Source organism: Rhinopithecus roxellana, chromosome 4 (assembly GCF_007565055.1).
Source record: "Rhinopithecus roxellana isolate Shanxi Qingling chromosome 4, ASM756505v1, whole genome shotgun sequence".
NCBI lineage: Eukaryota > Metazoa > Chordata > Mammalia > Primates > Cercopithecidae > Rhinopithecus > Rhinopithecus roxellana.
In genome coordinates, this window is record NC_044552.1 from 73,447,497 (window position 1) to 73,470,866 (window position 23,370).

Genomic DNA, 23,370 nt, shown 5'->3' on the forward strand with positions numbered 1-23,370 from the left:
CAAGCAGACTATTATACAGAATGCTTGGGACCAGAAGTGTTTCTGATTTTAGACTTTTTCAGATTCTTGAATATTTGCACAATACACATCACTTGAGCATTTTTAATCTGAAATCCAAAATGCTACATTTTCTTTGAGTGTCAGATCACTGCTCAAGAAGTTTTAGAGTTTAGAGCACTCCAAACTTCAGATTTGGGGATTAGGGATGCTCAACGTGTACATATAGTTCAGATCTACAAAAAGTATGCATGAGGGGGATTGAAGAAATAATGGCCAAATTTTTTCTAAATTTTGAAAAAAAATTACAAGCTCTCAGATTCAATATGCCCAGTAAATAAACATGCTCAAGCACAAGAAACATGAAGAAAATATTATAATACCAAGTACATCATATTCAAATTGCTCAAAACCAATTTTAAAAATAAAGGAGAAAACAGATATGCCACATATACAGGGACAAAGATAAAGATGACAGCATATTTCTCATCAAAAACAATGCAAGAAGAGAGTGGAGCAACATCTTTAATGTATTGAAGGGAACAAAAAAAACTGTCAGCCTGGTGCGGTGGCTCATGACTGTAATCCCAGCGCTTTGAGAGGCCAAGGCGAACACATTGCTTCAGCTCAGGAGTTCAAGACCAGCCTGGGCAACATGGCAAAACCCCATCTCTACAAAAAATACAAAAATTAACCAGGCATGGTGGCGCACACCTGTAGTCCTAGCTACTCGGGAGACTGAGGTGGGAGGATCGCTTCAGCCCAGGAGGTCAAGACATCAGTGAGCTGAGATCACACGCTGCATTCCAGCTTGGGCAATAGAGTGAGACCCTGTCTTAAAAATAAATAAATAGGCCGGGCACGGTGGCTCAAGCCTGTAATCCCAGTACTTTGGGAGGCCGAGGCGGGTGGATCACGAGGTCAGGAGATCGAGACCATCCTGGCTAACACGGTGAAACCCCGTCTCTACTAAAAAAAATACGAAAAACTAGCCGGGCGAGGTGGCGGGTGCCTGTAGTCCCAGCTACTCGGGAGGCTGAGGCAGGAGAATGGCGTGAACCCAGGAGGCGGAGCTTGCAGTGAGCTGAGATCCGGCCACTGCACTCCAGCCCGGGCGACAGAACGAGACTCCGTCTCAAAATAAATAAATAAATAAAAATAAAATAAAATAAACTGTCAACCTAGGATTCTGTGTCCATTGAAACCCTCTTTTAAAAACAAGGGCAAGCTGAGCGTGGTGACTCACGCCTGTAATTCCAGCACTTTGGGAGGCCAAGGCAGGCAAATCATGAGGTCAGGAGTTCAAGACCAACCTGACTAACTTGGTGAAACCCCATCTCTACTAAAAATAGAAAAATTAGCCAGGTGTGGTGGTGCGCACATGTAATCCCAGCTACTCAGGAGGCTGGGGCAGGAGAATCACTTGAACCTGGGAGCCGGAGATTGCAGTGAGATCGTGCCATCGCACTCCAGCCTACGCAACAGAATGAGACTCCTTCTCAAGAAATAAAAATAAAAAAATAAAAACAAAGGCAAACTGAAGACTCTGTTAGACACACAGAAGCTGAAAGAAAGCAGCCAGACACAGGTGGCTTCCATGATGAATTCTGCCAAATCTTGAAGAAAGAAAGAAAACCAGTTCCATACAAACTGTTCCAGAAAATTGAAGAAGAGAGAATACTTCCTAGTCATTCTATGAGATCAGCAGTGTTCTGATACCAAAACCAAAGACATTAAAAGCAAGGAAAGAAAAGCAAACTGCAGTCTAATATCACTCATTAACATACAGACATTCTTAACAAAATTTAGCAAATCAAATCCAAAAATGCACGAAAAGAATAATACACCATGACCAAGTGGGACTTATCTTGGAAATTCAAGTTTAGTTTAACGTTTGAAAAGCAATCAATGTAATTCATATGTTTCATCATATGAAACATTGATTGTTTGAAAAGCAATCAATGTAATTCATCATATGAAGAAACTGAGGGGGAAAAACGTGATAACCTCAATAGATACAGAAAAAGCATTTGACAAAATTCAACATCTATTACTGGTAAGAAAAAAAAGATGAAGGGAACTTCCTTGGCTTGATAAAGGGTATCCACAGAAGGTTTCTAACTAACAGCTAATGTCATACTTAAGGGTAAAAGTCTGAATGCCTTTTTCCTAAGATGAGGATGAGGAAAGGATGTTCACTCTCACCACTTCTATTCAACACTATACTGAAGGTTTGGCTACTGCATTCAGACAAGGAAAATAAATAAAAGGCATTCAGATTGAAAAAGAAAGACACAACTATCTTTATATATAGGAGATAAGATTTTCTATTGTGATAGGCTGAATAATGGCACCCCAAAGAAGTCCATGTCCTAAGCTGTGAATTGACACCTGTGAATGTTACCTTATACAAAAAGGGATTTTGCGGATGTGACTAAATTAAGGATCCTGAGATAAGGGAGTCATGATGGATTATCCACGTGGACCAATGTAATCACAAAGGTCCTTATAAGAGGAAGACAGGAAGTCAGAGAGAAGGTGCTTTGAAGCTGGCTTTGAAGATAGAGAAAAGGGCCATGAGCCAACCCTAGAAGTGGAGAGGCAGGAATGGATTCTCTCCTGGGGCCTCCAGGAGGAATTAACCCTGTCAACAAATTCACAGTAGCCCCATAAAACTCTCTGGGCTTCTGATCTCCAAAACTGTAAGAAAATACATGTTTGCTGTTTAAAGCCACTACATTTGTGGTAAGTTGTGTAAGCAGCATTATGAAATTAATACATCTATGTAGAAAAGCCAATGGAATCAACGAAAAAGCTACTAATAATTGAATTTAGCAAAGTTTCAGGACATAAAATCAATATACAAAAATCAATTTTATTTCTATATGTAAGCAATAGACAATCAGAAATTGATTTTTAAATGCCTTTCAAAATAGTGTCAAGAAAATGTAATACAAAGGGATAAATTTAGCAAAAGATATCCAAGAACAATACACTAAAACCTACAAAATTGTGCTGAGAAAAATAGAAGAAAGCCTACATAAGTGGACCGATAGATATACCATGGCTGAGCATGGTGGCTCATGTCTGTAATCTCAGTACTTTGGGAAGCTGAGTCAGGCAGATCACTTGAGGTCAGGAGTTCAAGGTAGCTTAGCCAACATGGCGAAACCCCTTCTCTATTGAAAATATATAAATTAGCCAGGCGTGGTGGTGTATGCCTATAATCCCAGCTGCTGGCAAGGCTGAGACACGAAAATCGTTTGATCTCGGGCAGTGAGCTGAGATCGTGCCACTGCACCCCAGCCTAGGTGACAGAGTAAGGCTCCATCTCAAAAAAGAAAAAAGAAAAAAAAAGTAGATATACTATGTTCACAGGTCAGAAGACTTAATATTGTTATATCAGTTCTCCCCAAATTTATCTACAGCTTCCATATAATCAAACTTTAAAACCCAGCATACTGTAGTAGAAACTTATAAATTGATCCTAACATTCATTTGAAAATGCAGAGTACTTAAAATAATGTAAACAAATTTTAGAAAGAATAACCAAGTAAGAGAATTAATACGTTTGATTTCAAGATTAATTAATTATAAAGTTATAGCTATCAAAATAGTGTCACTGGCATAAAACAGCAAATAGATTAATAGAACACAAGGGAGTCCAGAAATAGAGCTACATATATATGGACAATTGATTATGGACAAATCTACAGAGGCAATTTAGTGGAGAAAGGACAGTCTTTTTGACTTTTTAATAAATAGTGCTGGAACAATTGGAGATCCATATGCATAGTGAACTTTGAACCAAACCTCACATGATATACAAAAACTAACTTAAAATGTATTATAGGCCTAAATGTAAATTATAAAACTATAAAACTTCTGGAAGAAACCTAAGAGAGAATCTTTGAGACCTTGGATTAGGCAAAAATTTCTTAGACATGACGCCAAAAGCAGAATCCATAAAGAAAAAAATGATAAATTGGCCTTCATCAAAAGTGAGAACTAAACTATTTTTTTAAAAAAAAACACTATTGGCCGGGCACGGTGGCTCAAGCCTGTAATCCCAGTACTTTGGGAGGCTGAGACAGGTGGATCACGAGATCAGGAGATCGAGACTATCCTGACTAACACGGTGAAACCCCGTCTCTACTAAAAAATACAAAAAACTAGCCGGGCAAGGTGGCGGGCACCTATAGCCCCAGCTACTTTGGAGGCTGAGGCAGGAGAATGGCCTGATCCCGGGAGGCGGAGCTTGCAGTGAGCTGAGATCCGGCCACTGCAGTCCAACCTGGGCGATAGAGCGAGACTCTGTCTCAAAAAAAAAACACTATTAAGAGAATGAAAAGACAAACTTGGATAAAATATTTGCAAATCACATATCTGATGAAAGTCCTTATATCCAGAATATATAAAGAACTCTTAATACTCAATGAGAAAACAAACAACCCTTTTTTTTTAATGGAGAAAAGATTTTAACAGACACCAGATACTTCAGATATTAGCCAAATATACAGATGGCTAATAGGTACATGAAAATATGTTCAACCTCATTAGTCACTAAGGAGGTGAAAATTAAAATCACAATGAGACACTATTAGATAATGATTAGAATGCCTAAAATCAAAGACTGACCATACCAAGTGTTAGCTAGGATGCAGAATAACTTGAATTCTTATATACAGCTCATGGGAATATAACTTGGTACAATCACTTTGGAAAATAGTTTGGCAATTTCTTAAACAGATAAATATACATCTACCATAGCAACCAGTCCTACCACTCCTAGGGATTTATCCCAGAGAAAGGAGAACACATGCCCAAAGACTTGATGAGTGGTCGCAGCAGCTTTATTTGTAATGGCTTCAAATTGGAAACCATTCAGTAATTCATCAACATAGGAGGAGGGGTGACTGCTGTCTCTGTGAACCAGCAGACTTAGCCTCTCCTCTTGGTAGTTCTGAGGAATCCAAGCAGCCCAGATGAGTGGGTTTCCCCTCAGCAAAACACACCTGCTCCACCAAGGGACAAAGTACTTCTTTAAATGGGTCCTGCTCCCTGTGCCACCCAATTGGGTGAGAACTTCCAACAGGGGTTGTTAGATACCCCATACAGGAGTGATCCTACTGGCCATCAGGCTGGCATTCCTTAAGGTCAAAGGTCCCAGAAGAAGGAGCAGGCACCCATCTTTGCTGCTCTCCAGCCCCCTCAAGTGACATCTTCAGTCACGGGGGCAAATCAGATGAGTAGTGCCTGAACTGAACCCCCAGCAAGCTGAAGCAGCCCTACAGAAGAGGGACCTGACTATTGAAAGGAAAACAAACAAGCAGAAAATGACAACAACAGCATCAACAGCAACAAAAAGGCCCCCACAAAATCCCATCCAAGAGTCAGCAGCATCAAAGACCTAAACCTGACAAACTCACAAAGATAGAAAGAATCAATGAAAAAATGCTGAAAACCCAAAAGGCCAGAGTGCATCTTCTGCTCCAAATGATTGCAACATTTCTCCATCAGGGGCATGGAACTGGACGGAGGATCAGATGGGTGAATTGACAGAAGTAGGCTTCAGAAGATGGGTAATAAAAAAATTAAGATGAGTTAAAGGAGCATGTTAACCTTGATAAAAGGTCAGATGAATTACTAACTAGAATAATCAGTTTAGAGAGGAACATAAATGACCTGATGGAGCTGAAAAACACAGCATGAGAACTTCATGAAGCATACACAACTATCAACAGTCAAATTGACCAAGCAGAAGAAAGGATATTGGAGTTTGAAGACCACCTTACTGAAATAAGACATGCAGACAACAATAGAGAAAAAAGAATGAAAATGAATGAACAAAGCCTCCAAGAAATATGGGACTTCCTAAAAAGAAACCAATGATTGATTAGAGTACCAGAAGGAGACAGGGAGAATGGAAACAAGCTGGAAAACACACTTCTAGATATTATCCAGGAGAACTTCCTCAATCTAGCAAGACAGGCCAACATTCAAATTCAGGAAATACAGAGAACACCATTAAGATACTCCATGAAATCAACCCCAAAACACATAATCATCAGATTCTCCAAGGTTGAAATGAAGAAAAAACTGTTAAGGGCAGCCAGAGAGAAAGGCCAGGTAACATACAAAGGGAAGCTCATCAGACTAACAATGGATCTCTCAGCAGAAACTCTACAAACCATAAGAGACTGGGGGCCAATATTCAACATTCTTAAAGAATTTTCAACCCAGAATTTAATAGCCTAGCCAAACTAAGCTTCATAAGCAAAGGAAAAATAAAATCCTTTCCAGACAAGCAATGCTGAGGGATTTCATTACCACCAGACCTGCCCTGCAAGAGCTCCTGAAAGAAGCACTAAATATATACTGGAAAGGAAAAACTGGTACCAGCCACTGCAAAAATACACCAAAATATGAAGACCAATGACACTACAAAGAAACTGCATCAGCCAGTGTGTAAAATAAGCAAATAGCATCATGATGACAGGATCAGATTCACAATACTAATCTTAAATGTAAATGGGCTCAATGGCCCAATTAAAATGTACAGAATGGCAAACTAGATAAAGAGCCAAGATCTATTGGTATGCTGTCTTCAAGAGACTCATCTCACATGCAAAGATACACACAGGCTCAAAATAAATGGATGGAGGAAAATTTACCAAGCAAATGGAAAGCCAAAAAAAGCAGGGATTCTCTTATTCTCTGACCAAATGGACTTGAAACCAATAAAGATCAAAAAAACAAAGAAGGGCACTATATAATGGTAAAGGGAACAATTCAACAAGAAGAGCTAACTATTATGAACATATATGCACCCAATGCAAGAGCACCCAGATTCATAAAACACGTTCTTAGAGACCTACAAAGAGACTTAGAATCCCACGCAATAATAGTGGGAGACTTTAACACCCCATTGTCAGTATTAGATCAATGAGACAGAAAATTAATTAGGATATTCAGGACTTGAACTCAGCTCTGGATCAAGCGGACCTAGTTGATGTCTACAGAACTCAATACTCCAAATCAACAGTATATATATTCTTCTCAGTGCCACATGGCACTTATTTTAAAATCAAACACATAATTGGAAGCAAAACACTCCTCAGCAAATGTAAAAGAACTGAAATAATAACAAACAGTCTCTCAGACTGCAGTGCAAGCAAATTAGAACTCGGGATTAAGAAACTCACTCAAAATCACACAATTTCATGGAAATTGAACAACCTGCTCCTGAATGATTCCTGGGTAAATAATGAAATAAGGCAGAAATCAAAAAGTTCTTTGAAACCAATGAGAACAAAGAGACAATGCACCAGAATCTCTGGGACACAGCTAAAGCAGTGTTAAGAGGGAAATTTATAGCACTAAATGCCCACATCAGAAAGCTAGAAAGATCTCAAATCAACACCCTAACATCACAATGAAAGGAGCTAGAGAAGCACAAGCAAACTAACCCAAAAGTTAGCAGAAGACAAGAAATAACTAAGTTAAGAGAAGAATTGAAGGAGATAGGGACACAAAAAAACCCTTCCAAAATATCAATGAATCCAGGAGCTGGTTTTTTAGAAAATTAACAAAATAGACCACTAGTTAGACTATTGAGAGAGAGGAATCAAATAGATACAATAACAAATGATAAAGGGGATATCACCACTGACCCCACCGAAATACAAACTGCTGGGCCAGGTGCGGTGGCTCACACCTGCACTCCCAGCACTTTGGGAGGCCAAGGCGGGCAGATCACCTGAGGTCAGGAGATTGAGACCAGCCTGGCCAACATAGCGAAACCCCATCTGTACTAAAAATACAAACATTATCTGGGTGTGGTGGTGCACGTCTGTAATCCCAGCTACTCGAGAGGCTGATACAGGAGAATAGCTTGAGCCTGAGAGGTGGAGGTTGCAGTGAGCAGAGGTCATACCATTTCACTCCATCCTAGGCTACAGAATAAGACTCCATCTCAAAAAAAAAGAAAAGAAAAGAAATACAAACTGCCATCAGAGAATACTATTAACACCTCTATGAAAATAAACTAGAAAATCTAGAAGAAATGCATACATTCTTGGACACATGCACCCTCCCAAGACTAAATCAGGAAGAAGTTGAATCCCTGAAAAGACCAATAACAAGTTCTGAAATTGAGGAGGTAATTAATAGCCTATCAACCAAAAAACGCCCAGGATCAGATGGATGCACAGCTGAATTATACCAGAAATACAAAGAGGAGTTGGTACCATTACTTCTGAAACTATTCCAAACAATTGGAAAGGAGAGACTCCTCCCTAATTCATTTTATGAAGCCAGCATCAGCCTGATACCAAAACCTGGCAGAGACACAACAAAAAAAGAAAGCTTCAGGCCAATATCCCTGATGAATACCAATTCAAAAATCCTCAATAAGATACTGGCAAACCAAATCCAGCTGTGCATCAAAAAACTTATCCACCATGATCAAGTCAGTGTCATCCCTGGGATGCATGGCTGGTTCAACATACACAAATCAATAAATGTAATCCATCACATAAACAGAACCAAAGACAAAAACCACATGATTATCTCAATAGATGCAGAAAAGGCCTTTGATAAAATTTAACATCCCTTCATGTTAAAAACTCTCAATAAACTAGGTATTGATGGAACATATCTCAAAATAATAAGAGCTATTTGTGACAAATCCACAGCCAATATCATATTGAATGGGCAAAAGCTGGAAGCATTCCCTTTGAAAACCAGTACAAGACAAGGATACCTTCTCTCACCACTCCCATGTAACATAGTATTGGAAGTTCTGGCCAGAACAATCAGGCAAGATAAAGAAATAAAGGGTATTCAGATAGGAAGAGAGGAAGTCAAGTTGTCTCTGTTTGCAAATGACATGATTTTAAGATCTAGAATACCCCATTATTTCAGCCCAAAAACTTCTTGAACTGATAAGCAACTTCAGCAAAGTCTCAGGATACAAAATCAATGTGCCTGAATCACAAGCATTCCTTTACACCAACAGTAGGCAGGCAGAGAGTCAAATCCTGAATGAACTCCCATTCACAATCACTACACAGAAAATAAAATACCTAGGAATACAACTAACAAGGGATGTGAAGGACCTTTTCAAGGAGAACTACAAACCACTCCTCAAGGAAATAAGAGAAGACACAAACAAATGGAAAAACTTTCCATCCTCATACATAGGAAGAATCAATATCATGAAAATGGCCATACTGCCCAAAGTAATTTATAGATTCAATGCTACTCCCATCAAACTACCATTGACATTCCTCCCAGAATTAGAAAAAAACTATCTTAAATTTCATATGGAATCAAAGAGGACCCTGTGTAGCTAAGACAATTCTAAGCAAAAAGAACAAAACTAGAGGCATCACGCTACCTGACTTCAAGCTCTGCTGCAAGGCTACAGTAACCAAAACAGCATGGTACTGGTGCCAAAACAGACATATAGACCAATGGAGCAGAACAGAGACCTCAGAAATAATACCACACGTCTACAACCATCTGTTTTTCAACAAATCTGACAAAAACAAGCAATGAGGAAAGGATCTCCTATTCAGTAAATGGTGCTGGGAAAACTGGCTAGCCATATGCAAAAAACTGAAACTGTACCCTTTCCTTACACCTTATACAAAAATTAACTGAAGATGGATTAATGACTTAAATGTATAAGCCAAAAGCATAAAAAACCCTAGAAGAAAACCTAGGCAATACCATTCAGGACATGGGTATGGGCAAAGACTTCAGGACAAAAACGCCAAAAGCAATTGCAACAAAAGCCAAAATTGACAAATGGGATCTAATTAAACTGAAGAGCTTCCACACAGCAAAAGAAACTATCATCAGAGTGAACAGGTAACCTGAAGAACAGGAGAAAATTTTTGCAATCTACCCATCTGACAAAGGTCTAATATTCAGAATTTATGATGAACTTAAACACATTTACAAGAAAAAAACAACCCCATCAAAAAGTAGTCAAAAGATATGAACAGACACTTCTCCAAAGAACACATTTATGTGGCCAAAAACATGAAAAAAAAGCCCAACATCACTGATCATCAGAGAAATGCAAATCAAAACCACACTGAGATACCATCTCATGCCAGCCAAAATGGCGATTATTAAAAAGTCAGGAAATAATAGATGCTGGTGAGGCTGTGGAGAAATAGGAATGCTTTTACACTGTTGGTGGGAGTGCAAATTCGTTCAATTATTGTGAAACACAGTGTGGCAATTCCTCAAGGATCTAGAACCAGAAATACCATTTGACCCAGCAATCCCATTAGTGGGTATATACACACAGGAATATAAACCATTGTACTATAAAGACACATGCACATGTATGTTTATTGCAGCACTATTTACAATAGGAAAGACATAGAACCAACCCAAATGCCCATCAGTGATAGACTGGATAAAGAAAATGTGGTGTATATATACACCATGGAATGCTATGCAGCCATAAAAAAGAATGAGATCATGTTCTTTACAGGGACATGAATATAGCTGGAAGTCATCATCCTCAGCAAATTAACACAGGAACAGAAAACCCAACTCACATGTTCTCACTCATAAGTGGGAGTTGAACACTGAAAACACATGGACACAAAGAGGGAAATAACACACACCAGGGCCTGTTGGGGGGTAAGAGGAAGGAATGTAGAGGATGGGTCAATAGGTGCAGCAAACCACCATGGCACATGTGTACCTATGTAACAAAACTGCACGTTCTGCACATGTATCTCTTTTTTTTTTAGAAGAAACAGAAAAAGCTAAAAAAAAAATTATAAGAACTTGAAAGGATTTTACCCCCCAAAAAATCAATTACTAAAATATGGGCTTAGGAAGAAAGATAAAAACTAAACAAAAATAACAGATGGGGAGGCTTTATAGGTCATTTCTTACATACACCTTCATTGATTAGATAATTCCCTGTATTTTTTGAACATCATAAGAAAAAATCATTATTTTCCAGCTCATTTTGAAGCTTGCTTTTGACTTTTGTTTGTTTGTTTGTTTAGACAGAGTCTCACTCTGTCACCCTGGCTGGAGTGCAGTGGTGTGATCTCAACTCGCTGCAACCTGCACCTCTCCAGCTTAAGCGATTCTCCTGCCTCAGCCTCCTTAGTAGCTGGGATTACAGGCACATGCCACCACACCTGGCTAATTTTTATGTTTTCAGTAGAGAAGGGGTTTCACCATGTTGGCTAGACTGGTCTCGAACTCCTGACCTCATGTGATCCACCCACCTCAGCCTCCCAAAGTTCTGGGATTACAGGCATGAGCCCCCGCACCCAGCCAAAGCTTGCATATTCTGATATAAATATCAAATAAAAGTAGTAAAAGGAAAGGTTAGTCTCACTTTTGCACCTTTATAGAAAGTTGGTTGTATCTTGTTTTGTGAAAAGGAGTATGAAGTAAATAAGTATGTAAAGTATTCCATTTGTATTTTTTTGAATAGTATATTTGTGCCTAAATATATATCTATTTTTATAGGTATATTGGTAGGATTTTTTTAATGAGTCTGGGAGATAAAACTATTAAGAATGCTAACATAGTACTGGAAGAAAAAAGGTGAAAGGAGATTTTCACTTTTTGTACATTGTAATGTGTTTTGAATATTTTTACAGTAAGCATGTATTTTATATCATAAAAAACATTTTTTAAATGTATTTCCCTTGCTTTAAATAAATTGAAAGAATCCTTAAGGGACTTTGCACATATTTTCTTTATCATAAAAGAAAATACATTTTACACTTTCAATTGAGCTAAATAGGATATTTCCAAATTATTATTTGATCATATATCCACTTAATAGCAAAGTAAATTCTGAGGCATCTCTCATTTTATTTGCCATGGGTAAGAAGTTGTGATCTTGGCTCAGCTTTTACTTTTAGGAAAAAATTTTATTTTAGAAACTGACCTCACAGTGACCCAGCATCAACACATTCCGGAGTTTTTCATTACATCTATGTTGGTAGAGGACTGAGGGCACCTTCATTCTCAGTGCTGCTTTATTTTCCTCATGAAAATAGAGAAACTTAGGATGTGCACTTAGAGTAATATATGAGAAACTGATTTTTAATTAATTAAAATAATATAAGGACTGGCCCTTTGTGGATTGTTTTCAAGTTGCTACAGATTAAATATTATTCAAGAAGCATTTAAAAAAATTCTCTCCATCAAAATACTTTTTAATTTAATGTTCTCCAAACTTTGAATAACGTTTCTAGGGTGAAGATAAAATTAAGGAGAGAAAGAGGTTTTTGGGAGACACAAAACACTTTTGTCCAGTAGTCCTCAAAGAAAACTTCATCCTACAACCAGGAAACACAGAAGAAGCAGCCAAGTATCGAGAAAAGATCTACTACTTTTCAAGTGCTGAGGCTAAAGAAAAGTTTTTGGAGCATCCTGAGGACTATGTGGCTCATGAAGAACCACTGAAGGTGAGGCAGTATTCCTATCTTAATGATTGCTCCCACAGGATTTTTTCAGGACTGATTACCAATTGCTACCAATTTACTTAAGGGTGAAGTCCCCAATCTGATATTACAATATGAAGAAAATATCTAAGTTCAAAGAACAACTTTTTGGAATATAACATAAAATAATTATCTATTTTGATTTCTGTAGTAATTGCTTGTGTCAAACCAGCACTTAATAACTGCCTTCTTAGCTGAAGTAAAAATAAAACAAAACATAAACAAAAACAAACCCCACAGCTGGATGAATTCCTTACTATAGTGAGGCCAGTCATGCTAGTTAGTCTCTGAGAGCAGAGCAGGATGATGGTCTTCTACAGGATTTTGGAGAAGAGTGGAATTCAGGGATTGGTGAACTTTCAGAGGCATAAGTGGGTTGGCATCTATGGAAGTAAGATTAGTGACACTGCTATTGACTGGTTCACACTCAGAATTGTTATAGGGGTAAGTCCATCCTGATTGGTAAGTTTCAAGAGTGAGGGCTGACACTGGCTGGTTGGATTGCAAAAATGTGTTTCCTGAAGTGAGTTTACCCTGATCAATTAAACCAATTTAAAATTGGTTGAGTGGCTGTTGTTACCATGGCTATCCAATAGTCATTTTTTAGTGGAGCATTGTTATGGAGGAGAAGGACACTTTGATGAATCTTCCCTGGACATTTTTCTGTTACAGCTTTGGCTGACTTTCTCAAAACACTCTCATCATAAGCAGATGTTATTTCTCTTTGGCCCTCCAGAAGCTCAACAAGGAAAATGCATTGAGCCTCAAAAAACAAACTTGCCGTGACCTTTGTGCTTGACCAGTCCACTTCTGCTTTGACTGGATCACTGCCACCTCTTGGTAACCATTGCCTTGATTGTGCTTTGTCTTCAGGATCATACTGATAAAGCCATGTTTCATCTCCTCTACAGTTCTTCAAACAAATGCTTCAAGATTTTGATCCCATGTGTTTAAAATTTCCATTGAAAGCTCTGTTTTTGTCAGCAGATGATCTGGGTGCAACAGTTTTGGCAATCATAGAGTAGAAACTTTGCTCAACTTTAATTTTTCAGTCAGAAAAATTGTACACTGAGCCAATGTAGATGTCTAGGCGTGTTGGCTATTGTTTCTGCTGTTAATCATCAGTCCTTGTCAATTGGGCCACAAACAAGATAAATTTTTTCCTCACAAATTTAAGTGGGTGGTCTGCTGCTACAGGCTCCATCTTCAACATTGTCTCATCCTTTTTTCAAGCAAATTGTCCATTTGTAAACTGCTGATCTCTTTGGGGCATTGTCCCCAGAAACCTTCATAAAGCATCAATGATTTCACCATTTTTCTTCCCAAGCTTCACCATAAATTTGATGTTTATTCTTGCTTCAGTTCTAGCAGAACTCATGTTGCTGTGATCTATTGCCTTGTTTTACATCATACTGATGTCTTATCTTTCTTAGTGCTTCAAACTAGATCCTGTTCAGACATGTTATACAAGTCCATATGAGTTTATTTGGTGCAAAAAAAAGTGAATCCATGCATAGTTTTTCATAATATGCATTTTCCGTCAACTTTTTGAAGACCCCTCATATTTTTAGATTTTTGAGGAAACTCCATACTGTTTTTCATAATGGCTGTCCTACTTTACATTTCCACAACAGTGTACAAGTGTTCCCCTTTCTTCACATCCTCACCAGCATTTGCTATTTTTTTGTCTTTTTGATAATAGTCATTCTAACAGAGGTGAGATGATATCTCACTGTGGTTTTGATTTGCATTTCCCTGATGATTAGTGATGTTGAGCATTTTTTCATATACCAATTCTCCATTTGTATGTGTTCTGTTGAGAAATGTCTGTTCAGGTCTTTTTTTCCCCATTGTGAAATCAGAATATTTGTTTTTTTGCTACTGAGCTGTTTGAGTGCCTTATATATTCTGGTTATTAATCCCTTGTTGGATGGATACTTTGCAAATCTTATCTCCCATTCTGTAGGTTGTCTCTTTACTATGTTTTTTTCTTTGTGATTCAGAGGCTTTTTAGGTTAATGTAATCCTATGTGTCTATTTTTGCTTTTATTGCCTATGTTTTTGAGGTCTTACCTGGAAAAATCTTTGCCCAGACCAATGTCCTGTAGCACTTCCCCGGTGTTTTCTTCTAGCAGTTTTATATTTTCAGGTCTTCCATTTAGGTCTTTAATCCATTTTGAGTTGATTTCTGTATATGGTGAAAGATGAGGATCTAGTTTCATTCTTCTGCATGTGGATATCCACCTATCACAGCACCATATATTAAAGAGACCATCCTTTCCTCCATGCATGTATTTGGTGCTTTTGTAGAAAATGAGTTGGCTGTAAGTGTTTTGACTTTCTTGAATTATTTTACTACTGTGCTATGCTATAGCTCCCTGGGATGGGATTACTGCAAGATATATACATCACAATGTATTGCCTTATGACTTTTGATAATATCAATGCCTTCTTAAAATGAACACATGGAACTAAGCACTTCTGTATAATTTGGGCCATTTTCATGAACCTCAAATTTTATATAGTGCCCATGAGACTACTGAAGTATGTGGATGGTTGTGCCCTCACAAAGAAGCCCCAATCCACTGGTGTTGGGGGTCATTTAAGGACTGTGGCCATTTATCCTTTTCTGTTGTTGTTTTCAACTGTAATTTCTGCTTAGTCTGGTTTGCTGTTTGCGATCTATTGCCTTGTTTTACACAAATCCATTTGGATAAGATCCTGAAATCCTGACTGTATTTCCATAGTTTTGCAAAGCATAAAATGAACTGGGTTTTCCAGAAGCATTTCCCTTCCCTACCATAGGGTACCTGAATACAGTCTGAGCACCAGACAGCCCTAATTGCCAGACGTTTAACTGGTGGATGAGTGAGGTGTTAAGCCAGCAGTTTTATCACTGAGAGGTTTAAAATGTGATTTAAAAGTATGGTGTGAGGCTGCAGCTATATAATTTCATGTCATTCTAGTTTTTCTCCTTCCCCTTGCAAAAACTCCAGCCCCTTTGAGGCTTATCCTACTCGGATGTATCAACAAGCCCCATTCTTCCATGCTGCTGTCACCTACCAATTTCTTAGTATTTCCTCACAATCACAGAAGACTTAGCTGCTGCTTCATTCCAGTGCTCACCGTTGTTCTTGACAGTTTCAGCATCCCATGGATGATCCATATAACATGAGTCCTGAGATTACTGGAATAAATGGAGAAGGCTCTAAATTTTTCTTATTAGTGGGCTTTCTGTTTGATAGATTTATTTTATTATGCTAGGAACATATCTTACCATTCTGTATTAACTAAAACTTTTGTCAAAAACAAAAATAAGTAAACCCTATTTTATTAAATGCCTTTTGGCATATGATACCAGGATAATCGTACATGGTTGTTGGTGCTCCCTGAGGACCAGTATTGATGGAATTAATTATGTTAATTGAAATCCTAATGTCTAAGCATCCTTGAGTTCATGATGTGATCATTCCTACCCCATCTTAGGGAGGGCAGTTAATAAGTCTTATGTGTTCTAAATTACTCAAAACTGCTCTTCCTTCACTCTCCCTTTATCCCACCCCTCCCTGACCCACCCCCTGTGGCAGGCTCCTCCATTAAGAATATGCCTTGTCGGCCCCCAGGGCTCTGGCAAAACTTTGTGTGGAAGAAAGTTGGCAGAAAAATTAAACATTTTTCACATTCAGTTTGAAGAAGTTCTTCAAGAAAAACTACTACTCAAAACTGAAAAGAAAGTGGGACCTGAATTTGAGGAAGATTCTGAGGATGAACAAGCTGCCAAACAAGAACTTGAAGAGCTTGCAATTCAAGCCAATGTCAAAGTTGAGGAAGAAAATACAAAAAAGCAGGTAGTAATCTCTTTTTTTTGTTTTTTTGTTTTGTTTTGTTTTGTTTTGTTTTTGCTGCTGTTATTGTTGTTGTTTTTGAGACAGGGTCTCCATCTGTCACCCAGACAGGAGGGCAGTAGCACAATCACAGCTCACCAAAGCCTTATCTTCCCCGGGCTCAGGTGATCCTCCTGCCTTGGTGTTTTAGTCCATTTTCACACTGCTGATAAAGACATACCACGACCAGGCAATTTACAAAAGAAAGACATTTAATGAACTTACAGTTAGGTCCACATGACTGGGGAGGTCTCACAATCATGGCAGAAGGCAAGGAGGAGCAAGTCACATCTTACATGGATGGCAGCAGGCAAAGAGAGAGCTTGTGCAGGGAAACTCCCCCTTATAAAACCATCAGGTTTTGTGAGACTTATTCACTATCAAAAGAACAGCATGGGAAAGGCCTGCCCCCATGATTCAATTACTTCCCACTGGGTCCCTCCCACAACACGTGGGAATTCAAGATGAGATTTAGGTGAGGTCACAGTCAAACCATATCACTTGGCCTCCCAAGTAGCTGGGACTACAGGTGTGCACCACCATGCCCAGCTAGTTTTGGTAGTTTTTGTGGAGATAGGAGTCTTGCCATGTTGCCCAGGCTGGTCTCAAATTCCTGGGCTCAAACCATTTACCCACCTTGGCCTTCCAAAGTGCTGGGATTACAGGCATGAGCCACTGTGCCTGGCAGTAGTAATCTATGCAGACAGCTGTGCTTACTGGTGTTACTCTGGGGAAGCAGTAGTATGAAACTCTATAAAATTTCTAAGAAGAGAAAAAAATTAGCCCATAAAAGTCATTTAAAGAGTCATATTCGTCATATGCTAAATAAAAATCTTCCAGCTCTTCTAGAATATAAAGTACTGAGTTTTATATGATTCAAAAAAAATTCAGAAAAACTTTCTTTGACAAGGCTGTTGTATAGCATTTATTTGAAAGTATGGTATTTGGTGTATCTGACTTAGACAATACAGTTTTCCATTATTGTGTTCTCTGATTTCCATCAAATAGCATAAAAATCTGCCCCAGCCTTAGTGGAGATCTCAAAATACTAATTTCTAATGATGCCTTATCAGAAAGTTTGTACTGTATTGATCTGTTCTCTCATTGCTATAAAGAAATACCTTAGATTGGATAATTTTTAAAGAAAATAGGTTTAACTGGCTCGTGATTCTTCAGGCTGTACAGGAAGCATAGTGGCATCTGCTTGGCTTCTGGAGAGGCCTTAGAAAACTTACAGTCATGGCGGAAGGTGACGGTAGAGCAGACACATCACATGGCCAGAGCAGGAGGAAGAGAGAGTGAGGCAGGAGGTGCCACACACTTTAAACCACTGGATCTCATGAGCACTCACTCACTACAGTCATGGCAGTACCAAGGGGGGAATGGTGCTGAACCATTCATGAGAAACCGCCCCCATGATCCAATCACCTCTCAGCAGACCCCACCTCCAACATTGGGGATTGCAATTCCACATGAGATTTGGGCGGGGAAACAGATCCAAACCATATTAACCTCTTACATGGCTTCTATCTGGAGTTATACAATGAAAGTTCTTAATAGGCCATTTGTTCTTAAATGATCCAAGTGCAGTTAAATGTAACACTCAAAGTTGAAGCAGGGTTGGATAGTGAGTGACATGTGGTGTTCTAGTAGGTAATGAAGTACCTCTTCAGACATATTCTTTTTTATTTTTCAGATAACATCTCGCTCTCTTGCCCAGGCTGGAGTGCAGTGGTGCAATCTCGGCTCACTGCAACCTCTGCCTCCTGGGCTCAAGTGATCCTCTCACCTCAGCCTCCTAAGTAGCTGGGACTACAGGCATGCACCACCATGCCGGGGTAATTTTTGTGTTTTTTGTATAGATGGGATTTCATCATGTTGCCCAGGTTGGTCTCAAACTCCTGACCTCAAGTGATCTGCTCACCTTGGCCTCCCAAAGTGCTGGGATTACAGGAATGAGCCACCTGTGCCTGGCCTTCAGACATATTCTTTAAATGTTTTTCACCTATATTTAGTAGCGTTCAGGAGAAACTGATATCCTATTAATTTAAAAAATGTATATCAGGACAGGCACAGTGGCTCACGCCTGTAATCCCAGCACTTTGAGAGGTTGAGGCAGGCAGATCACTTGAAGTCAGGAGTTCGAGACCAGCCCGGCCAACATGGTGAAACTCCGTCTCTACTAAAAGTACAAAAATTAGCCAGGCATGGTGGCACATACCTGTAATGCCAACTACTCAGGAGACTAAGTCAGGAGAATCACTTGAACCCGGGAGGCAGAGGTTGCAGTGAGCCAAGATCTTACCACTGCGCTCCAACCTGGGCAACAGAGCAAGACTCCATCTCAAAAAAAGAAAAAAGTATGTCAATCCAGATTTTTTAATTTAACAAGTCTAGATTTTAAAGTGCAACAATTATCTCCTGCTTGTCTACAGTTTTTTGTTTGGTTTTCTTTTGCTGTTTTCTGAATCATTTAACTTCTCAGAAAGCAATTAAGGTATTTTATTTCTAGATAAAATTAATCCTACTTCCTGGTAAGCAGCAGTTTATCATACCTCATCTATTCAGTTTTAGAATTTTGGATGACAAAAGTACTCTAAAAAAGTAGCTTCATTTTTGTAAGAACTGTTGTTTTTTACTATCCATTCAAGGGTGATCCTACTTCAGAGAGAATTGACCTGAGTTAATTATCACAATGCTTTCTATTTGTTATTATGTTATAATCCTCATCTAGTTTGTATTTCAGATGGCTGCCTGTTTGGCTTATCCCATGATCAGCATCTAGGTTGGAGAGATAATACTGTATAATTATAATATAAATAACAAAAATCAGTTAAGCCTTATAGGTGTGTGTGTGATAAATTGAAAAAGGTTTAGCAAAAAGTAATGAGATATGACCCCAAGGCCATGTATGAAAATCAATATTATTACTTATAATTTATCTTAGCTATAGTAAATATTATTTACTATAGGTTAGTGCAAAAGCGGTTGTGTTTTTGCCATTACTTTTAAGGCAAAAACCGCAATTACTTTTGCACCAACCTATATTTCTAACCACATTAAATAATTGGTTTAAGGAAAATAGCTCAAATTTTTAAATGTTTATAAGCAACACTACAAAAAAGACCTCAGAGAAAAATAACAGGTCTCATTCTAATCAACTATGTAATACCATATTGTTTATGAATATATATTTTGGGGTTTTCTAAATTGATATTTGTACATATTTTTGGGGTATATGTGGTATTTTGTTACACACATAGAATGTATAAGGATCAAGTCAGGGTATTTATGATATCCATCACCTTGAGCACTTATCATTGCTATGTGTTGGGAGCATTTCAAGACCTCTCTTCTAGCTATCCTGAAATATACAATACATCGTTATTAACTATAGTTTCCCTCTGTGCTATTGAACATTAGAACTTACACCTTCTATCTAACTGTATGTTTCTACTCATTATCCTGCCTCTCTTCATCTCTTCTATCCCTACCATACACCCTTCCCAGGCTCTGGTAACTTTCATTCTACTCTCCACCTCCATGAGGTCCACTTTTTTAGCTTTCACATGAGTGAGAACATGCAATTATAAGCATAGAGTTTTAAAACTTGTTTTATTTTCTGATTTTTGTTTTTAGCTTCCAGAAGTACAACTTACAGAAGAAGAAGAAGTAATCAAATCAAGTCTAATGGAAAATGAGCCATTGCCTCCTGAAATTCTTGAAGCAATACTTTCTGAGTGGTGGCTTCAGGAACCAATACGGTATCTTAATTTATATAGAATTATATATTTATTTGCTTTTATTTGTTTTATTCTTAAAAGTTAAAAATTTATTTTAACATACATTTAAGAATTTTCTGCTTTATATTCATGTAAGCTGGTGATTTTTCACTTGAGATACACATTAAAAACATCTGTAAAGTCTTTAAAAATATCAATGCCAGGACCCCACACCAAAATAATTGAATTCGAATCTCTAGGATTATCAGCCTGGGATATTTTTCAGTACCCCCAGGTTATTCTAAAATGCATTTGTGGTAAAACTGTAAAAGCCTAAACAAAGTAGCTAAATATTATGCACCATTAAAATTTATTATAGGGCCAGGCACAGTGGCTCACGCCTGTAATCCCAACACTTTGGGAGGCCAAGGCAGGAGGATCACCTGAGGTTGGGAGTTCAAGACCGGCCTGACCAACATGGAGAAACCCTGTCTCTACTAAAAATACAAAATTAGCCAGGTGTGGTGGTGCATGCCTGTAATCACAGCTACTCAGGAGGCTGAGGCAGGAGAATCACTTGAACCTGGGAGGCGGAGGTTGTGGTGAGCCGAGATAGCGCCATTGCACTCCAGCCTGGGCAACGATAGTGAAACTCCGTCCCAAAAACAAAAACAAAAAATTATAATGAATAATTTGTAATAGCATGAGAAATGTTATTACATAAAGTTAAAAAGAAGATGTAAAATTATAATATAATAGAGAATGCACACATGAAGAACCAACTGGAAAGAAATAAAACAAATTTTTAATAACCTCTGAGATATGGGATTGTGGATAATTTTTGCCTTTTTATGCTTTTCTCTATTTTTTCCATTTTTCTATAGTGTGACGGTGCTTTTATAATCAAGGGGAAAATAATACATTTTGAAAAGGTTATTGCATTAGTACCAGAGAGATATACTAAGGGGCTTGAACTAAGGGGGAATGGCAGAAATAGAAGTGTGAGGACAGAGGAGGACATGCCAGGACTTACCTATTAAACATAAGAAGCAAGAGGGAGCCAGGGGAGAGGGCCAAAGGTCTCTAACAGCTAGTACCTGAGTGCGAGTGGGTCAGAAGGAAGAGCAGTTTGGAAGGCTAACAGTATGACTTTTGACGGTACAATGTGTGTATAATTCCAGAAGGGCATTCAGTTGGAGAAACTCCACAGCTTTTTGAAAATTCGGAACCAAAACTCAGAAGAGAGGTTGGGTATAGAGGTAAAGATTTGGAAGTCATTGACAGAGAAGTGACAGCAGGAACAGTAGGAATGAAATTGACCCTGCCAGAATAGACCAGACTGAAGGCACCTCTAAAGAAGAAAACACATATATTATGGCCAATATATGGAAATTTGCCCCCTTAATAAGAAAGGAAAATTCACATTTTTGAATTAACAACTTTGAAGGCTGAAACTGTCAAATGTTCATGAAAGTCCTATTTGTATTAAGAAGAAAATATATATTTAAATATAAATATTAAAAACAAACCAAATTTCAGATAAGCAGGAGAAACAAATTCTCACTCAAACGGGGACCAGTATTGACTCTCTCAACTAAACAAAGCCAGGTTTTCAAACTTGATTGTTTTATAAGTGCTCACTAATTAAAATTTATTAACATTCCAGTTATTTTCCTAATTCTTTTTTTTTTTTTTTTGAGAAGGAGTTTCACTCTTGTTGCCCAGGCTGGAGTGCAATAGCATATTTTCCTAATTCTTAAAGTCTCATCACACTTGGGCAAGTTTGACAATCCCATTTGAATATAATTATCTTGCCCATAGGAACCAGGATACATACATTAACAATTGTCATCGGTTACAAGGAGACCCAGGGAAGTGGGTATGAGTTGTCTCATGAAAGGAAGCACTGTTAGAAGAAAAACTGCCAAGAGCAAGGGCTCTCACTACAAGTGGGCTGGCCAGGTGTACTCTTTAAATAAAGAGTACCAGATTCACTAGGCTGGGCACCCCCCTCAAACAGAAAACTTATTTTCTCTTTTCCTATGGCCTTCGCACAACTTTTAGTAAACTTTCAGTTAATAGTAATTGTAAACCGATTGATTACAATTTTATATTGTAAATATATGTATGAAATATTGTAATTTTAATCCAATTTGATATATTTTGAAAAAGAAATGTCACATATACAACTAGAAATATTAAAAGAAATAAAAGATAGTAGAGTAAATTTTTAAACTATTCATTACATACAGAAAGTTGATATTTATCAATACTTTTTTTACTTTATTTTTTCTTTTAAAATATTTAATTGATAAATAAAGATTGTATATGTTCAAGGTGTACATGATGATTTAATATACCTTGTATAATGATCATTACAGTCAAATTAATGAACATGTCCATTACAATATTTTAATGAAATAAAGTAAATTATGAAAATTTCCACCAGTTCCACAGGTTTTATATTAGATGGTTTCCCACGATATCCAGAAGAGGCCCAGTTTTTGGGGGATCATGGATTTTTCCCAGATGCAACTGTTTTTATACAAGTTGATGATCAAGATGTTTTTGATCGCCTCCTTCCTGCCCAAATTGAAAAGTGGAAACTAAAACAAAAGAAGAAATTAGAAAGGAAGAAACTGATCAAAGACATGAAGACAAAAATCAGGGTATGTGTCTAGCAAAAATGCATTGAATAAATCTGTTCAGCATCTGTTTAGTGATCTATTATAAAGTGATCTTCACAAAAAAATACAGTTTTCTAATTTTAATACCACAGTAAGCATGAAACATTTTTCATCAAATATTAAGACTATAATAAGAGTGAAGAGTTATTTCAGGCTTTTGTGGTAATCCATGTGTTAATGCTTCTCTCTTTATGGCAAATAAAAGATAGTGGTAGTGCCAAGGCTTCCCTCTCCCAGACATGGGAGCAAAGTGGAAGAGGTAACAGAGATTTGAAACACAAAGAAGTAAAATTTCAGAGGTCTTTTTCACTGCCCCTAGAGCGATGACACCATCTATCAAAGCCATGTGAGCCTGTAGTGAAACCAGATCCACATTATGTTAGAATGTTGTTCCTAAACCTACATTCTGAGGAATATTCCATAAAATGTTCAAAAGTGTCACAGGGAACCAGCAGTTCCACTCCTGGTAATCTTATCTAACAGAAATGAAAATATATGTCCACATAAAAAGTTATATGTGAATGTTCATAACCATTATTCATAATAACCAGAAAGTGGAAACAACCCAAATCATCAA

At 37.9% G+C, this 23,370-nt stretch overlaps 1 protein-coding gene across 1 annotated transcript in view; it reads left to right on the top strand.

Annotated features, from left to right (window-relative positions):
• The window catches only part of AK9 (adenylate kinase 9), a 184,121-nt gene that overhangs the window by 120,494 nt on the left and 40,257 nt on the right, over positions 1-23,370 (top strand). The window contains exons 25-28 of the mRNA XM_030928725.1: positions 12,252-12,464; positions 16,088-16,348; positions 20,024-20,148; positions 22,556-22,775. Coding sequence (XP_030784585.1) covers positions 12,252-12,464; positions 16,088-16,348; positions 20,024-20,148; positions 22,556-22,775 — 819 coding nt within the window. The remainder of the gene's footprint in view (positions 1-12,251; positions 12,465-16,087; positions 16,349-20,023; positions 20,149-22,555; positions 22,776-23,370) is intronic.